Source organism: Anas acuta, chromosome 11 (genome assembly GCF_963932015.1).
Source record: "Anas acuta chromosome 11, bAnaAcu1.1, whole genome shotgun sequence".
NCBI classification, from domain to species: Eukaryota; Metazoa; Chordata; class Aves; order Anseriformes; family Anatidae; genus Anas; species Anas acuta.
Genome location: NC_088989.1, coordinates 8,508,009 through 8,527,697, shown reverse-complemented (window position 1 = coordinate 8,527,697; position 19,689 = coordinate 8,508,009). Strand labels below are relative to the sequence as shown.

Below are 19,689 nucleotides of genomic sequence, written 5' to 3'. Positions count from 1 at the left end.
ATTTTGTCTTTTATTTGCGCTAAGGGGGACTTATGCTAATAATTTCAATAGAACTCTGAAACACACGGCTTTTGGCTCTAGTTAGAAAGCGTTAGACTGCTTTCAATATCAATGGCAGTCCATGAACCCGAACATTCTCCAGTTAGGAAGCAGTTAGCAGAGGTATCCTGCTAAATCCTCATGAATAGACAAAATGAAAATCTTAAAACATCAGTGTTTTTCAGGTGCTGTTCAAAATAATTCAGTTTTACAATATATTGAATGCAATTCACAGACATTAAATGTTTAGACTTAAAGAAATCAATCAATCAACAATACCTAAGTTAAACAGCATTTTAACAAATTCTGAATTAGCTATTAATAGATGCTTAGCAGTGGGGTGACTTTATGGTCCCTTTCAAGCTCTTTGAAGGAATAACAAATTGTAGATCAATGATGCTCCTTTGTATAAAATACTCCATTACTATTTTCAAAGTTTAATGACATTCTCTTTGAAAATAAGACCCCCCTCCCTCTGTTTTGAAAGGTTATGCAATTATCTTGACCTTACTTCCTAATGTACATTTATTCTTTCCTTTTTGTATCAATCTTCCTTCTAAAGATGATAAGATTTCATTTTGCAGACTTAAGAAAAGCAAAAAATGTCACAGCTCATTGTTGTCCCACTGACAGTCCTTATTCAGACAGCGAAAGAAAAGGAGATCAACTATTCTGATTTCCTCCATGCAAACCAACAGATACCATCATTATCACTCCTCCATCAAGACAGTAACTTCCTACTCACCTTAAAGAGAAGTCCAGTCTTGATTTCAAGGTAAATAATGTCAAATGATCCTAGAAATTTGTTTCAGTCACTAAGTTGCTCTCAATATGAAAAAATAAATGAACAAACAACAACAACAAAAACACCACTCCATCACCACCAACAACAAACATTTTGCTTAGAATTCATGGATCTTCAAATTTACAGCTACTGCTCTTATTAAAATCTTTGTTAGTCTAATATTTTTATTCCTGGAAAATGTGTTTCCATATAGGCAGGTATGACTGAAGCATTGTTCAACTTTCTCTGGCAAAACCTTACACTCTGGCAACTTCTTTTATATTCGTGCAATGTTATCGCAAGTCTCACTAAATTTTGAGTTCTTAAAGCTTCTTCAAGGCACTACATGAAGTACTTAAACTCTATCCTCACACTCCCACCCTAAAATAAATAAATAAATAAAGTGTAATAGTTCTGCAAAAAAACTATATCCTGACAACGCATTTTCTCAACTCTATCTTTGGAGCATGAATGTAGTCAAGGGACCTACTTGTCAAATGAGGAAGGTTCTAATTTGACCAAATCATCATTAACAAAACTGAGTCTAAGAAAGAATTGCTGAAGTGTATGCTTTCAGTGACTAAACTGCAGTGAATGAATTCTGGCAACATTAATTTCTATGGCATAATATAAATATGTAACATGTCATAAAACATGTCAGGGCAACCTGATCTAATGGGTGGCATCCTTGCCCATGGCAGGGGGCTGAAACTAGGAGACTTTCCAGACGCCCTCCAGCCCAAGCTGTCCTATGATTCTGTGATATCTTCTTTCCTTGCAACCAGGCAGATTTTACCTGGGAGCAACAGAAAAAGAAATACAGAACTATACAATGACACATTTGTAAAACTACATTTATAGTTACATCTTTACTTGCACATCAAAGCAAAACCTTGTATTCATCTATGTTGAGGCCATCAGACCAGACTGCATAAAAAAGTAGTATTTTCAAATTCATCTATTTAAATTCGAACTTGTTACACACAATTTTAATTTTTATGATGTAAACAGCAATGTCATCTCAATGCACTTTCAATTATTAACAGGTAAAGATAGCAAATCCTGAACTGAAACCTTGAAATTCAAAGATGTCCTGATAACCACAATCATGCCAAAACATATCATTATATTAAAAAAAAAAAAAAAAAAGTGAGATAAAATGAGTATTGATGAAAAATTAACTGCTTTTCGGTAGTTTCTGTAGAGGTCACTCCTCTGAATGCAGTATGTTGTTAAAATGAAGACTATCAATAGGGGAATTTTCAACTTCTATTGCATTATATGAACATCTGCTCCAGCTAGCTAACTTGGAGAGTGCTAAAGTTTATGTTTTGATCAGAAACCTAACAGAAGTCAGCAGGTTATAAGAAACAGCAAAATACATATAAAATAATAATAATAGTAAAATACATTAGCAGGCAAATAGCAGACTACATATTTGTGCAACTTTAGAAACCTAGATATTGTATGAGTGAGAGAGTGAAATTCATCCATATCAATGAATCAGGCACTCAATTTTCTACTGTAACCTCATGTTATAGCAAAGCCTCCATTGCGTGTTATGTTCATACCAAACTTTGTACAACTTATTAAAACATAATTTACCCAATTATCTTGCTCAGAGAAGGTGCTTGACCTGCAGCTGAAGCTCTGTGAAGCAATTATAGGGCCATTTGGAATCACTGTTTTGATAGTCTCACCTGCCAGTTCAAACCAACAGAAGAAAGCATTTCCTAAACTAACAAAGCAGCACTACTGAGCAGTTTTGGGCACACAGAGCAGGAGAGACCATCTGTGCTGCCTTCCAGAGCAGGCAGCGGGGGAAAGCACACCGCTGGGCAGGAGTTAACTGTGCTACAGGGGTGGCATGATAGAAGAAAGGGAGGAAAGGACTTTGTCCTACCCAAGAAACAACAGGTGCCAGACGGGGCTGAAGCCCAACAGAGCTGGGACCTTGCATCTCAAAAGTCATTTATTTTGCACAGGTATCCAGAAGCATAGTACTGCTTTAGAGTAAAGCAACTGTGCTCAAAATACTCATTTTGTAAACTGTATTCCTTGAATTGCCTCTAAAGAAATCAGGATACAGTAAGGATTTACCCTCAAAGGACTGCCATCTACACCAGGTAGTCCAAAGAGATTAGGCTATGGCATTTTTTTTATTACTCCTTTTGCCCTGGAGAAAGTACTCAGATCGTACACCACAAAGCACTACTCCTTCATTTCTGCCTGTTTAGAGAATATTCCTGACTATTTTTCATCTACATTGCATGCCTTTTTTTCCCCTTCCTCACTGTTGGAGGTCCTTAAGTATATGTAAAAGATTATTACCGGTGATTTTATGAACTATCTACTTTAGATTGTAATTATGATCCATCAAAGAATATTTCACAGCAAAAAACTCTAGCTTTGGAGCAGAAAAGGCATGACAGTTTAGTATGTATCACTAGATCTCCTCTTAGGAGTTGCAACAGGAAATTCATGTCAGATGCCTCTCAAAAAGATTATCAAAAAGATGTACTCAAGGAAAACACTGAGTGTTGTATCACATTGAATAGCACAAAATATTTCAATATGCTAGAAACAATAAGGAATAAATGAAATTTTCAATTGACTTTCCAGCAAATCTATTTTCATTGCAAATGGAGATTTTGCACGTATTGCATTACATATGGTAATTGTGTGACATCTATTATGAATAACCATGTATTCCAATCATCTCTTTTAATTCTATTCCACCACGAGAGCAAGCCATGCAATACCTTGCCCAGACTCAGTTAACTGTGTGTGTGCTGCATATCACATTCTCACGGCTACGTTGAGGGCTAAAGGTGCTAGATGTGCACAAACTGCAACAGGAACATTTTTCTAACTGTCATCACCTTCATTATTCAGAAACTACTTTAAAAAAAAAAAAAAAAGGAATAAAAAAAGTTGAATTCAAGTTCAGCTATGTGATGAGAAAAAAAAAAAAATAAATCTTTTATTCCTTTCTTTTATAAAGTTTCTGGTAATTGGTACCCAAATGTAAAGAACATGGATGGATATCTGCTATTGATAGAGGGACTCAAGTTTCTGTAGTGACAAAATTGCAATGACAGCACACTAACCTTTTGTGTTTGTTATCTATTGTCCATTTATGGCTGTTGAATTTGTTTGGGTTTACTGATGTGATAAAAAGTACAAAATTACAGGTTTGTTCAATAACCACTCCAATTACAAATTTGCTCTCTACTAGACTAGAAAATAACTGCTGGACTAAAAGTATTCATTATCTATGAACAGAACTTCGCAGCTTCTTCAATAACAGGAATGCCAATTATGGGTTAAAACTCAAACGAAATACTCAAAAATCATATTTTCTGAATCCAACATCAGTTTCCCTGCCATTTTTCATATAAAACTTTTCTACCTCTTAATTATACTTCATTTTGTAAAGCTTTGCTTCCCTTTTAAACCTGACATCTTACAGCTCCTTAGAAGGAGGCTTTTCTTAATGAACATTGAGCCTGGTTTCTTGTTATACTAAAACAGGAGTGGGTAAACTTTTTTTTTTCCAGATGATCTCTGCTATCCCCATGACAGGAGTCTCATAGTACATCTACAGATATAAATTGATGTGAAAATGTTAACGTGCTCTGCAAATTGTGAAATATGTTAAAGAGAAAATGTGGGGCTGTAACTAACCAAAAAGTGAAATAATTTTACATATGAATGTGAATTCAATTAAATACTTTCAACCCTCAAAAATACATGCCTTCATATAAAATTGGTTCTTAAAAATTATGTAAAAATGAAAAAAAAAATCATAACATGGGGAAGACACTCGGTAGCGGCTATGAAATGTGACCTTCCATAGCAATCAGCAGCCAACTGATCTAAGAATTTTTACATTTTTTCATGATGACAAGAACAGACTTTTCGTACTGTTCTTTACTTTACTGGCATAGCTTAAGTATGTATAACAGGTACCACAATGGTGAGGACTCACGGGCTATGTTTCAGAAATTCTTCTGCATGTATCTGGAGCTTATAAGGACAAACAAGTCCACTTTTAGAGGACATACATTAATAAAACGCCTTCAAAACTATATAGTGGGTGCCACTGAAATACATAAAGCAGGTTCATGCATAATGTGGTAGTGGGTTTGTTTTTGTTATTGTTTTGTTTTTAATTCATTTTTGAGTTTCAAACAACAATGATAATGAACAGGTAAATATGAGATTAGATGAGAATGGTACCATATTAGTTGGATATCAGCACATTACCAATGTAGCCAAGAAATTTAATTACACAGATCTAACCTATTATGACACACACATTTTTTTTTCTTTCTTTTTTTTTTTTTCCCCTGAGATAAATCACATTTTATATAGTGAGATTTGAAGGTCAGTTGAACACATCACTAATAAGAGACTGCCAATCCCTCTATGGCATTTGGTAAAATGGATTTTATATGAAGCACTAGGTTCTACCTTGGGAGCTACCGCTGCTCCCAGATGTGGCCTTAAAACAGCTTTGTTAATAATTCTCCCGAAGTAGGTTGTGCTACATCCTGAGAAATTCTTATCGTTATTCTGCTGAATGTACATAAATGAGTAATTTAGTTAGTAACTTACTCCATTTGCAAATTAGCAAAAAAATGTTTGATTTCATTACTTTCAGTTTTTCTTTCTTCCTGAAATGCTGGCACAAAGCATTTAGAATGGGATATTCATCAACACCATCATATTAATGCTACCTTAACCATGCAAACAGAACAGATAAATCCTTATCATGAAGTATGTCTCCTTCAACAATGAGCACCTTTCAAGTGAGGCAAGATTTGAAGGGAGAGAAAGTGTTTTTATTAGACCAAATGATACAGTTACATATTGAAAAATAAACAATCAAAAATACAAAGAGACAGACAGACTGACAGACAAGCTTTTGTGCATACAACCCTGAATCTATTATCTTCTGAAGCAGCATTTCCTAATGCGAGTCAAACACTATTGCTTTGTTTGTAGACTGCAAACAAAATGACTCCAGCCCTGAGATAATTAACTGGCCTCTCTATCACCACTAAATTCAAGTGGTTTGCATACACAGAGCTGAGCAGTCATTCTTTGGGCTGTCTGAACTGTACATTTTTTTCCCAGACGGTAGTTCAAGAATACAATGAAGCTGACCCACTGGTTTGCTGCAGCTAGGGGTGCACTCTCACTTCTTACCTTCTGTGCAAGGTAGTTCAACTTACCTAAAAAAAAAAAAATACTAAGAATAGGAATTGATTTCCTACTCATGTGTGCATGCAAACATTACAGCATTAGTAAGTCCTACTTAAGGGATCAAGGCTGCTCATATAAGGAAGAGTCATGGAACAGCTTTATCTGGGATATGACAGGGAAAAAAAACAGTTATTTTGTACTGATGCTGAACAGCTTCAGCCTGGGATCTCAAAAAGAAATTATCAGACACTAAAAATATAGAAAGTCTCAATCTCTTCTGCATTCTTGCTGAAGAAATATTCTATTTCCCCCACATTTTCACACCATATTCATCACATATCTATTCTCACACTGATAGTCTTTTCTACACCAGTAAAGCTACTGCAAGCTACCCCGTTCCTCGTGCTCTCTTCTTTTTTGAGAAATTTTGAGAAATTTTTTTGAGAATTTTTTTCAGAAATTCAAGTAAAAAGTTCAGTCCTTACTGCACCAAGCAACATTTTCTGTCTTTATGTGATTTCATTGCTATCCCCAATGCCCTACTTAGGTAACAAAGTCTTCACAGAAAACAGCTATTTTTAGCTCTTTACTTGAAAGGCAACTGACACACTGTGGCACCGTTTCACAACTGCTCCTTAGCATTGCGCTAATGCAAACTAATAACAAAAGTAATGTATATGAAGCTCCAGCAACCAGCGCTAAAGAATACTTTCCCACAGGGCTGGATATGTATCATGTGTAGTTGTAACAGCGCAGTGTATATTATCTCAATATGTAAATGCAATTATTTACATTCTGCAATAACTGATTTTTATTTTCTAAAGCCTCATTTTATGGCAAATATTAACACTTGTTCAGGCTTAAATACATAAAGTTCATAATTATGTAACATAAATACTGATGTGATATATGTTCAATGTACGAGCTAACTAAATGACAATAAACAGCAGCTCTGTAACTTTAGGAAGGATTAAAAGTTTATATTCATGCTAAGCACCTTTTTTTTCAACCAAACTTGTGAGAGAACTTGTCTTTCCAGAACCAATGTCCAATCTTCAATGGAAAAATCTATCAGGACTGTAACTAAATTAATTACTTTTAATTATTTTAACACACCATGCTAATTAAAATGATTTAACTGCAAATATTTTGTCACAATAAAGACTATGTCAGTCTCAAGTAATGCAACAATTCTGATAATACTTGAGAGCTCACAGACAGGTACATTGTACAGCAAACCAGATGCTATTCTTATATTGGATGACCTAGATTGCATCCCCCCCATGCAACAGATCCAGAACAATTACACTGCAGCTTAGGCTGTTATCAAATCTTTGAAGGAGCATCTGGTCCAACAAATGTTTTCTCTACTCATTAAGAAAGGAACAAGTCACAGTCAATCACAAAACAGCACAATGCAATGCCTCAGCAACAAAGAATGACCATTAACTTCATATAGTGGTGAAATTGACAGAAAAAAAAAAATTGGTTCTTATACATACGCAATTCCCTATAATCAGAATACTCTGTGGTGGAAGACAGCAGATCTCTATGGAATAGAGTAATACCAAATAGTCCGGCAACACTTAATATATAACAGCTGAACGGTTTGTTGTGTTTTTGTTTGCTTGATTTTATTTTATTTTATTAAATTGAATGCCCTTTTTGTAATCAATCCTGGATGATTTTTTTTTTTGTAAAGGATTTATTCTAATTTATTATATGTGCATACGTGTGCGCTTATTGGAAGTGCTGCACTGTCTACCATGAATTACTATAAAATTGCTTAGTCCTGATAGCCCTCAGCTCATCATTCCCGGATGGAAAGCATGTTGATTTTTTTTTTCTTTTAATAACCAATTCAATAAACTGTTGAAAAATGCTTTGTATAATATAGTATTGCCATAGATCTGATGTTTGTCTCTGTCATTACGTATTGCATTCAATCAGTTTACAAATGTTGCTGTGTTCCTGTTGTGCTAGTTCTCCTTATGGCATCCTGAACAGAAATCCAAAGATCAATATGTTGTCTGCTGGAAAAGAAAAAAAAAAAAAAAAAAAAAGTAGGACATAACAAATGAATAATTTTATTTACAAAAAAAGTTCTAGTTCCCAAATGGATTCTACTAATGTTCAAATTCATTTTTCATGTTTAACACCAGATGAAAGCAAGTATCCTGCACAATACAGTGAGAAAGTGATAAAAAACACAGTTCATATTTATTGAAGATGTGAGCAAAACCATGTAAAGCCATGGCATATGGCTAGGAAAACATCAATAAAATGGTAGGTCATTCACAAAGTATTTGTAGCCATATTAAAGAGCAAAAAGTCTACATCAAGGAGCAGATGGATTTTCTTAAAAACACACTACAGTTCTGCTGTGAACTATGGAAGCAGCAAGACTACGAATGAAATGATTTGAGAAGACAAGCAGAAACATAGCTACTAGAGCTGATTCACTTCTTGCCTTGTGCATTCTGAACAAAGGAAGGGCTACATCCAGTGAGTATCAACACCCCTTGCAGTATTGCAGCTAGTGAATAGCTACCTTCTCTAATACAATTAGTAGTTGTTCAAGACAGCAACAGACTACTTTCACAATCTCTCTTCACAGAGCAGCAAGTTACCAGCACTTATAGGAAACAGGGACTCCACTTTTCATGAAAAATGGTATTTGTACCTGTGTAAGCTTGCTGGGAAATGTACAGTGTGTGGCTCACCTCCTCCCTGCTCCCAAACTAACTGCTAAGATTTTCACCGCACACAGTACTCCCATCTAGACTCTTGTCTCTATAAGAATCCACAGGGATTGCTGAAACAGCATCACAACATTTCTGTACAAAACGGGGGAACAAGCACCCCCTAAAACAATATGTCACTAATCAAGACCTCTTGAGCCCCCTGGGTGGGGAGTGGAAGGCAAACACTAATTCTGTACACTGACCATGCATAGCTCTCTGTCTCGGTTTGGTTGTGCCAAAAGAAGTGAATGAGTTTGTTACTAGTGTCAACCAAACGAGCACGTTTTCGCTTGGACAGCAGAGATTCCACTTCAACGTCACATACCACCTGCTCCATACTAAGGTACCAGCTACTTATTATTCCACAATCTGCAATAACCACTACATCTTCCCTCAAGGGGTTCCAATTGCAAAAAAGTTCATCACCCATTAGACAGAAGTCTAATGCTGAGTCAGATAAGGCGTTCTCTCCAGGAACAGGACAGCTTTTCCCTTACCAGGAATACTATGTTCTTGCTATTCCTCCTCTTGGTTACTACAAGCACAGTTTGACTTTCAAGTGTCAAGCTGAATTCACAGGACCAACAGAAATAAACAAAACTTTTAATGTATTAACTGAGTAAACATGCTTTAGGATTGCTCAAATCACAAAACAGTGATTTCCACGAGACTATTTTTACTGAAATTTCTCAGAGCACAACTGTATTTTAAAACTATTACAACAAATTCACAACTCCAATCCTACGTTCTGTTTCAAGATGGAATTTCAACCTTACAAGTTAATTAAAGCCACCACCTGGAGTGAGCTGGCTTTCAAACTGATTTCCTTTGTCTCTCTAATTCACATGCATTAATATTTTATTTTCTGCAGGAAAAAAAAAAAGAAAAAAAAAAGGAATGTCATAAGTGTGCCAAAGACAAGGCAGATAAAATTATTGCAATAAAACAAAGAAAATACACTTGTTACTGCCAGGTCTTGAGACAAATGCTGCATTATACAGACATTTTAAAAGCTTACAACTGCAAATTGCTCTATTTTACATACTGTGTTCCAGCCTTTGCATTAAGATCTTTTCTAATTTTTTTTCTTAGTGTAATGAGAGAGGGAAAGTGTTGGAGTTTTATTACCTGAACATTTATTCAACAGAGAAACAAAGACTATATTATATATTACAACACATGAGCTATTAAAACAATGTGACACTATAAAATATGCTGCAATACTCATTACATGGATAACAAAGCTAAACCTGAGCAAATAAATGTATCTGCCAAACAGTCAGCGATAACTATGCAACTAGAGTTTATAATCTTTAATTATTTAAGAAGGAAAGAAACTTGTAATAATTAAGTTTTATAGGCTCCTTAAACTGTCACTTCTCGATGCTAACAAAACTTTAAAACAACTCTTTCATCTGAAATACCTCTTCATTGTTTAATAACAGATGCGATTGTTCACTTAACTAACCAACAGAATTGAACTATTGTTTTAGAACTATGTACATACAATGTAACTATTGTATATAACTATACATATATAATAGCAATATAATAATAAAATATAACTATTGCATATAACTATAACAATAGAACTACTGTTTTTAAAACTTCCACATACAGTACAGAAAACATTTTATTTACTGTCTTTTACTCTAATTTACTTATTTACCTCCACAATGCGTAAACCTACATACTGGTCAAGAATTTACAAGCTCCTCAACTCACAATGATGAATGGGATAGTGTCTTTAGATATCTTTGAACATATTTTGCCATTTTTTGCCTAAAAGCACGACGGCTCTGTACACCACATCAGTTTACACCAGATAGCTTAGAAACTTTTACTGGAGTAAAATAATTAGTTTAATTCATTGAAACACATTGATGGTAACGTGTTTAGTTTCTATAAAGTCTGTGCATATTTTTCATACATTTATAACCAAATGATCTGATTTCTGGAATGAATAGAAACATTCAAAACAGGTACACCAAGAAGTTCTACATTGAACAGTTATAATATACAGAAGTAATGAGAAGAGAGGGACATTCAAAATTTCAGAGGAATAAAATACTTTTATAGGTATAAAATTATATTAAAAGCTACTAAATTTAAAATTATATATTAAATTATGAGAAACAACAGAAAAGTACAGAAAAGCTTTCAATGAACTCCAGACTTTTTTTTCCCCCCAACATGCATTCAGCCATTTCTTAACAGTTCCTACTAAAATTTTACCATAAACCTCTGTGGAAATGATCAGTCTTGAATATTTCTGAGAAGTTCAACCTCCAGCCACTGAAATAAGCACCAGTTACGTAGCACCAGAGTTCTAACTATGAAATAATACACAACATTATAAAATAAACTAAATAGATGCATTTAGCATCTTGCACAATCAAGTTCCCTTAAAATTTCTAAAAACTAAGTTTTGCTTACAACACGGGGATTCATTTTTCCTCAGAAAGTGTGTTTGCTATACAGATGGTTTATTTAATCCATTCCTACCTAAATTAATCAAAGCAATCTGTTCCCCCCCAAAAAATAATAGTCTTCATAGAGAATTCTGCTGCCATTTGACAAATTGTGTACATTTAGCTACAAGAAGTTGAAAATCCTCCATAAAGAAGTTACCACATCTAAAAATAAGTGACATTATTAAAAGGGAAGCAGGATGTGTTATTTAGCATAATATGAAATTTAAACAGTATCCTCTCAGATACACTTTAAAATGCTTTTAGTAGCACCTGTTGTTTATACATCTTCTGTGGTGAAAAGGTCAATAGAAATTCACCTGTAAGGTCACAGTTGCTAAGCAACCCTTTTCTGCAGTTCTGCAACACCAATCAAGCGTATTACGTTCCACCACCTGGTTTCAGAATAAATCCGCGCAACATCCTACCTGGCCTTCAGAGCATGCCAACCTTCCTCAGCTTCTCCACAGAACACAGGCACCCATGGCCAAGGCACTGCTCAAAAGGATACGGCCTGGGACCACCGGCTTGCGGTTCACAAGAGCAAAAGAGAGCTCAGTCTTCAGGAAGACCACGGAGGGCTTGATGATGTGCTGCCCGAATCTCAGCATGATAAATGTTAATCTCTGGGTTCTGAAAGAGACAACAGTTAAGATACTTATGAGATTGACTTTGTTTTTCTGAGCAACAGGAATAAGACAGCCAAGTTGTCTGGGTTGCTTCTGAAAAAAAGTGCCTCCTGGGCTCACCAAGGTATCACCAACCTTTCCAAAAATATCACTGATGTGGAGAGGTGACTTCTTTCCAAAGTATGATTTTTACATTGATTTCTAAAACCAATCATCTTGGTTGGGCTAAAAAATTTGGGACAGAGAGTTAATTTCTTCCTCCTGTTTTTATTTGTTGTGTATTATATACATTTCGAGTCATACGTGCTTAGAAAAGCACAAATAATATTTCACGTGCCCTTTGTGAATCAATGCACACAGAGGCTTCCAAAATAAAGAAACTACAGTTTCTAAATCAACCTGTCCACTAAATACCTGAACTGAAGAAATACCAGTTAACTAAGAAAAACAAATTAGTTGGTCATTTTCTGTCCATGCTTTCCAATTTGAGCAACTGATGTGAAGATCAATAGCTGTATGCAATGTTTTCTCTTAAACAGAGAACCAAAGATTCCCACTTTCATTCACTAAAATTTTCTTGTCTTTTGGAGACAATGAAAATCCTGCTTAAATAACTAAGGCACAATCCTAACAGTATCTATTTTAGGTCTTTAAGACCTAAATTATTTAACGTATTTAATTCAATCAGAAATATCCAAGATGCTGCAGAGTAAAATATGAAGTTATGAAAAATTTCATGTGACACAATACTTCAGACACATCAAAAGCATTACAATAGTATTACCTTATTTGAACCAAGTGACTTATCAGAAAATTCAGTTTTATAAGTTACTTTGATGAAGGAAAAGACACTATTAGAGTCAAATGGGGTCTTTTGATGCAGTTTTTTTCTTGCAAGCCTACGGTGTTTAATAATACTTAAACACCTGGATACCTACGTTTCAAGTCCTTGGCATTGATTCCATTTTCACATGGTTCTTAATCTAAACATTTTTTTGTAACTTAGCGTCCCACTCCATCTATCTGTTCAAGCAAACACTTCCATTACTCCTTCTTGGTCACTCTTGTCCCCTGTGCCATGAGGTCCCTCCCACGGGATGTCATCCTCCCTGAACTGATTGATCCTGCTTGGGCTTCCAACAGGCAGCAGCTCTTCAAGAACTGCTCCCACACGGCTCGGTACCACAGGGTCCATCCATTAGGAGCAAACTGCTCCAACCCGGGTCTCCCGTGGGCAGCAGCTCCTGCCAGGTCACCTGCTCCTGTGTGGGTTCCTCTCCACAGGCTATAGGTCTGGCTGGGTGCCTGCTCCGGCACTGGCCCTCCACAAGCCACAGCCTCCATCAGTGCAGGTCCACCTGCTCCACTGTGGTCTCCTCCATGGCTGCAGCATGAAATCCTGCTCCATGGTTACTCCATGTAACTCCATGAGCTGTAGGGGGACAACCTGCTTCACCATGGTCCTCACCACAGGCCGCAGGAGACTTCTGCTCCAGCACCTGGAGCACCTCTCCCCCTCCTTCTTCACTGACATTGGCGCCTGCAAGGCTGTTTCTCACTCCTCTCACTCTCCCAGCTGCTGTGAAGCAGCGTTTTATTGTTGTTGTTTTGTTTTTGTTTTGTTTTCTTTCCCTTTCTTAAATATGCTCTCACAGAGGTGCAAACGACATCGCTTATTGGCTCAGCTCTGGTCAGCAGCGCGGCCGTTATATAACATGGGGCAGCTTCTAGATTCTTCTCACAGAAGCCACTTCTACGGCCCCTGCTACCAAAACCTCGCCACGTAAACCCACTACATATCCATACAATAAAAATGTATTTACCTCTCCTTCTCTAACTCTGAGGATTAGGAATTGTATTTGGATTTAATAGTGGACAACTAATTAGACCTTAAAGCCTCTATTTAACACCTCCACTCAAAAGACGTTAAATTCATGGGAAATCTTAAGCGTTCCATATCTCAAAATGGAAACAGCTTCTACCACAAGGGATTAGGTAGAATGTACCACCTATGACAGAATGGAGCCCAAATTCCAAAACTGACATTTGGGTTTACCTGAAGTCAAATGATGCATTGCAGGCGTCTGTTACTGCTCCAGCAACCAACCTGTGCTGGGCAGGGAAGAGGCAGAGTTTCCTTCTTCCTACCCTGGGCCTACAAAGACCAGTCACCACTGGAAACCAAGGCCGCAATTATACAGCTCTCCACATCGTCACAGGCAGTTTGTGCAGCCTGCAGTTATCATGTGGAGGTTATGTCTGTAACACACAATGACACTGTAAAGGAGAAAAGTCTCTTCAGGACTTATCAGATACTGACCATAATTTCAACAGTGGAATGTTTTTTTATTAAAATTAACCATAAGCTGTATGTATTAGAAGAAATACATATCCAAAGGTCATTTAAAAAAAAAAAAAAAAAAGATTAAAAAAATCATATATTCTTTTTTATTTTTGGAGAAATATTCAAAAAAGATTTTGTCAGCTGAGCTGACAACCTGCATAAATACACTCAACATATTTGCCAAAATAAACATACGCAGCACTATTTGGCATAGAGTTTGGGTCACCACTGCTCTTTTTCTAATCTTAATGAATATTTTCAATTCTTTAAAAGCAATAAAAAATTCATTTTCTGAAAATTCTAAATGGATCCACACACAGTAACCGCAGCCTGGGAAATTTAGATCAACCATGCCACATGGTCTTAATATACCTACTGCATGCATCCAGGAAGAGTGAGTGCAATAAAAACACTGGCCTCACACCTCCCTAAGCAAGAGTCTGAAAAATCAGGTTACAGCACAATTGGTCTGACGCAGAACCTAGAACTGAAATAATCATTAGAACATTTTGAAATTTCATGCATAAAATTAATGTATTAAATGCTTTTGTATTTGCTTACTATATAATAATATACCTGAATAGTGTATTTCTTTCTCTCAATTCAGACTAAATAACTAACACATGTGTTTCAAATGTGCGATGGTTGTATTGGTTGCACTGTGAAACACTGCAGACCCCAGTATTCTCCTCTCCAATTATGAAAGGGGATTATGTTGTGTTTTTTTTTTTTTTTCTTAAACAATTATCTATTAGATATTACTTAAGCTGTTTTCTGTCCTAGTGATCCTTTGTGTTTTTTCTGTAAAGCGTTATCATCTATGCTTAGTACCAATACAAATGCTAAAAAATACATTAGGAAAATGAGTAATGGTTTTAACTGAAAAACTCATGGCTATGTAGCAGCACACTGCAGCAAGGCTGGAATATTCCAGAGTGCAGTGAGGCAGGAAACTGCTACCAGCAGAGCAGGTTCTCAGTCATCCGAATTCTACCTGCTTATTGCTTGAATGACCTGTAAACAAGCAGAAATTGATACAGTACAGGTGTATGCATGCAGGTCATGAGATGCAAGTAGTGTGTGCACAGGGCTTCCCAGCTGATAGGAATCACCTCACTAAGTCTGTTCCCCTGGGGATTTCTATTTTTCACATAATGAGAAGGTCATTGCCAGCTAAAACCATAATCTAAATATAATTTGTGAAAGATGTTTCTTCTTTAATGATAGTAGTCTTTTTAATCCCAGTAATAAGGAGGGCAATTAGGTAGTAATGTTAAAAAATGAAAGAAATCCATTTCTAATAAAAGAAAATTTCATCTCAGTTTAACACAGTTTCTATTCTGACTATTCAGATGAAAAGTGTATTTACTCTTCTTCATATTGCGCATATATATTACATTGCCTTTTTCATCTCCCTCATTTTCCTAATTAAATTTCCTTCAAGCTGTGTTCCTGTAGTTGTAGGTGGGAGTATAGTGTTAAAGGCTAGTATAACAAGTGGACTAATTTTACAGTCACAACAGATCTCAGATCTGTATAACCTCTACTAGAGAGGAAGAAACAAACAAACAAACAAAAAAACAAACAAAACAAACACTCGCATTGGCACTCTACATTACACCCTTAAGAGTGCTAAAATTAAGAAAAATGTTGAAATGTACTGACATATTTTCAAATATTACCAGTTTTGTAAAATTTCAAGAACAGTCATATTATATTTACCCAGCCTCTAGAAATGCTACTCATACATTTAATGTAATTTTGAGAAGAAATCTAAACTTAGGTGTCAATTCTCCAATGTACTTGGTTTGGGGTGCTGAGGGTTTAGTTTTGTGCTTTATATTTTTTGATCATAGAATGGTTTGAGTTAGAAGGGAGCTTTAAAGATCATCTACGTCAAACAACCTGCCACAATACAGTCCACTAGATCAGTTTTCTTGAGGTCCAATCCAACCTAGCCTTGAATAGTGGATGCTGTAAAAATGTTAGCTTCAAATACACAAAATAGGTGTGTACTTGTCATGTGTCATCACCACAGAACAATAGTCTAGAATACCTTTGGAAATGACTTTCCCTGTAGTGCCCATAAGGAGAGATTGCACTAATTCTTCCTATGGTACTCCATAACACCCTTTTATTTCATCGTACATTTAATTGTCCTTAGCTAGGAGGTGTTGAGGTCACCACCTGCTGGGAACAAAGCTCAGGACTTGTGCTGAACAGTTGCGTTAGTAGTGTTCTAGAGAAACTACAAATTTGCTTGTGAGGACAGAACATAAGATAATGCAAAATGGGCTGCTCACTTAAAATGTGTATATTGAAAAAAGCCAATTATAATACAATTATCTCTGTGTTCTAATGATTAGGAATATTTCAGTAACAAGGAGAGAAGTATTTTTAATTTAAAGTTTACCATACTACTGTATTAATGTCACCTGTTCATTAATTTTGACAATCCTTATTCTGCTACTCAGTTTCTATGTTAAAACACAGCGAAACGGCATAAGTAGTTGTTGGTTTTTTGTTTTTGTTTTGTTTTGTTTTCAAAAAACATCAGTTTTTTGTTTTTGTTTTAGTTTTGTTTTTGTTTTTTTACTTTTTTTTTTTTTAATCTACAGGATAAGACAACTTGTGTAACACAATGTGATTAAATGATGCATATCATCTACAGTTAATGATGCTTGTGGCTAACTTCAGATTTTCCTATGGCATTTCCTAAGCTGCCCTTTATCCCCCACAATTATACACTTAATGTATATTTGGATTTTTTCCCTCTAAAAGGTGTGATTGTGCAGAGAGAGATATTTCTACTTAGACATCTGAATTCTTCATCACATTCAATGAATGTCATACTATGAAGAACTGCCCTGCATGCTATCTCCTCTCTTGTCGTGCTTTACCATTTTTTAAATTATTCCCTCCCATTGCTGCTACTTTGTGAAGATGAAATCCACACAGTTCAGACTATTACTTATTTAACCCAAGCACATAGCAATGAATTTTCTTGTTCCTAATAGTGAGGATTTGCCACTTAGATCAAAGAGAACTTAAAAACACTAACAAAAAATATTCTAAAATTATTAATTTTTTCTACTATCCCTTTCTTCCTACAGGGGCTATGTCTCAGCATCCTCCACTCTTGCCCTTGTACAAGATTTAACTAGATATTTTGAATTCTTCCAATTTCAGAAAAAGGCCTCTAATTAAAATAAGACAACGAAAAAAGACCGTCTCTGACAGACAAAATATAGCATCCCATTGCTATTTCTGTTCTGAAAAAGCCAAAAATTATTATAAAACTAGGAAAGGTGCTCAAGCATCTGACAGCCAAAGCTTAGTTTCTCTCAATGGGGTTGGTATTTAATGCTCTACATGGCACCGAAGGGAGAAGATTGTGCAGATTGTTTTCCATTTTCACCACCCACAGAAGCTACTGAACAGAAAGCCCATTAAATGCGATGCATGCAACCAGTCTTGGCATTGTTGACAGGGAGTGATTTCTTACATCATACACAGATTATGATAGACTTGAATCCAGTACAAGTGGCTTCACCTGCTTAATCTAGCAGCAAATATCAAAATTATTACTATTTAAACATCGTATTGCTTTCTTAGCATAGTCAAACAAGCAAAATTATCTGATCCCTTTCACCCACACTGCAGCAGTACTGTTTTCCAGCCCGCCCAGGGCTTTGTTTTTCCATTCTGCTCTCACACTGTTGTCCTCACAGTCTTGCACCTGCAAGCTCTGGTACTGCTGCTACAGCAGATTTGCCTAGGGAGTGACCATGACAAGAATGGCCCCTTTCTCCTCTTCTGCAACTGCTTATCTGTAGCTCTTGGTTTACACCAGGAGACCCAAGAACATGTCTACACAAAGTTTACTGACCAAGCAGCACCCTGCCCTGAGTACAGCACAATCCAGGTAACACTAATAGCATCATGAACAGCAACCTGATGGAGGCCTCATGAATGGATCCTGATAAAAATTACCTAGTTTCTAATCCCACTGATCTGACTGGGATAGGGTTAACTTTCTTCATAGTAGCTTGCATAGCACTGCATTTTGAATTTGTGACTAAAACAATACTGATGACAGATGTTTTAGCTATAACTGAACAAGGTTTTCTCTTTTTCTCCCATTCTGCCTACTCATTGTGAGTAGCCTAGGTGTGGGCAAGAAACTGGGAGTGGACACAGCCAGGACAGGTAATCTTAACTGGCCAGGAAGACATTCCATACCATGTAACGTCATGCTCAGCAAAGAAAGAAGATGGAACAATTTTTCAAATTCGTTCCTCTTCAGGCATTAAACTGCTTGTCTATGGCTCACACTTCCCTCCCAGTTATCTGGTCTGTCATTCCTATGACATTTACAGTCTTCATTAAATAAATAAATAAATAGGAAATTCAAACTTCCAGACACACACATCGTTGTTGACTGAGAAGGATACAGACACCTAAAAGGAAGCGAACAGCTCTGTAGCAACATTGTACAGCAATCACAACATTGACAAGGTAATCAACAAACACAGAATCAAGCTAGACAGCAAGAGCAATATACCACCTATAATATGCATAGAGGGCATAAATATTTTTAAATTATGTAGAATTATTTGTCAAATTCATTTCTACAACAAGTATTTTGGAATACAAATTAGGCCAACTTGTTTGTTCCTTGTAATTCAGGTAACGAGTGCAAAGTTATACACAATAAATGAAAAGATTTGTGGAGCCAAAAGAACTGTATAATCCATTAAACAAAGAAAAATGAGGTCTGAGAACAGTCATGAAAAAGCTAAGCACGCTTTACATACTTCAACTGTCTATTTGTATATTGTGTTCATTAGAAGATGACTCATACAGCATCTAACCATCCTGAGAAATAATTCTGGCAGTGGAAGCTCAATGTCTGTCTGTGTGATCACATAACAGCTTGATTTTTCCTTACATTAGGACTTGTTTCTAAATATCACATTAAAACATCCTTGCTATTTTGACACCCTAGAAATACATGAAATTTTGCTTTTTCCAAACAAACATTTATTATGACTAACATGAAATAAAATTCCTGTCTTGCATTATACCGGAGCGGGTTTATGTCCATTTTATGCCAAAACACACAGCCATGAACTTAACACACAGAGATGTTCCAAGCGATAATCCTTTAAACAGAATCCCAGTGCAAGACTGTTGATCTAGATCTTCACAAACTTCTTCACCAGACATTTCTATTTTTATCAGGGAAAAAATATTAATACTGATCATGCCGTTTTCTAAAGCAGAAAGTTGAAAGGCAGAAAAGGAAAAATTCAAAGGAATGCTACACACTGTGCAACAACTGACAGAAATTATACTGTGAAAATCCCTTCTTCCAGGGTGGCTACCTAGGGCTACCTTACATGCTAGAGGAACAATGGAAGATTGGGACATTGCTTGAGGTACGTAAGTGTAAGGAACTCTACTC

The 19,689-nt window shown here is 36.2% G+C and overlaps 1 protein-coding gene across 3 annotated transcripts in view; it reads right to left on the bottom strand.

Moving 5' to 3' along the window:
* Positions 1 to 19,689, bottom strand: part of FHIT (fragile histidine triad diadenosine triphosphatase) — a 565,209-nt gene that overhangs the window by 392,407 nt on the left and 153,113 nt on the right. For all 3 annotated transcript variants that reach the window (XM_068694479.1, XM_068694477.1, XM_068694480.1), the window contains exon 3: positions 11,761 to 11,882. In XM_068694479.1, the coding sequence (XP_068550580.1) occupies positions 11,761 to 11,882 (122 nt within the window). The remainder of the gene's footprint in view (positions 1 to 11,760; positions 11,883 to 19,689) is intronic.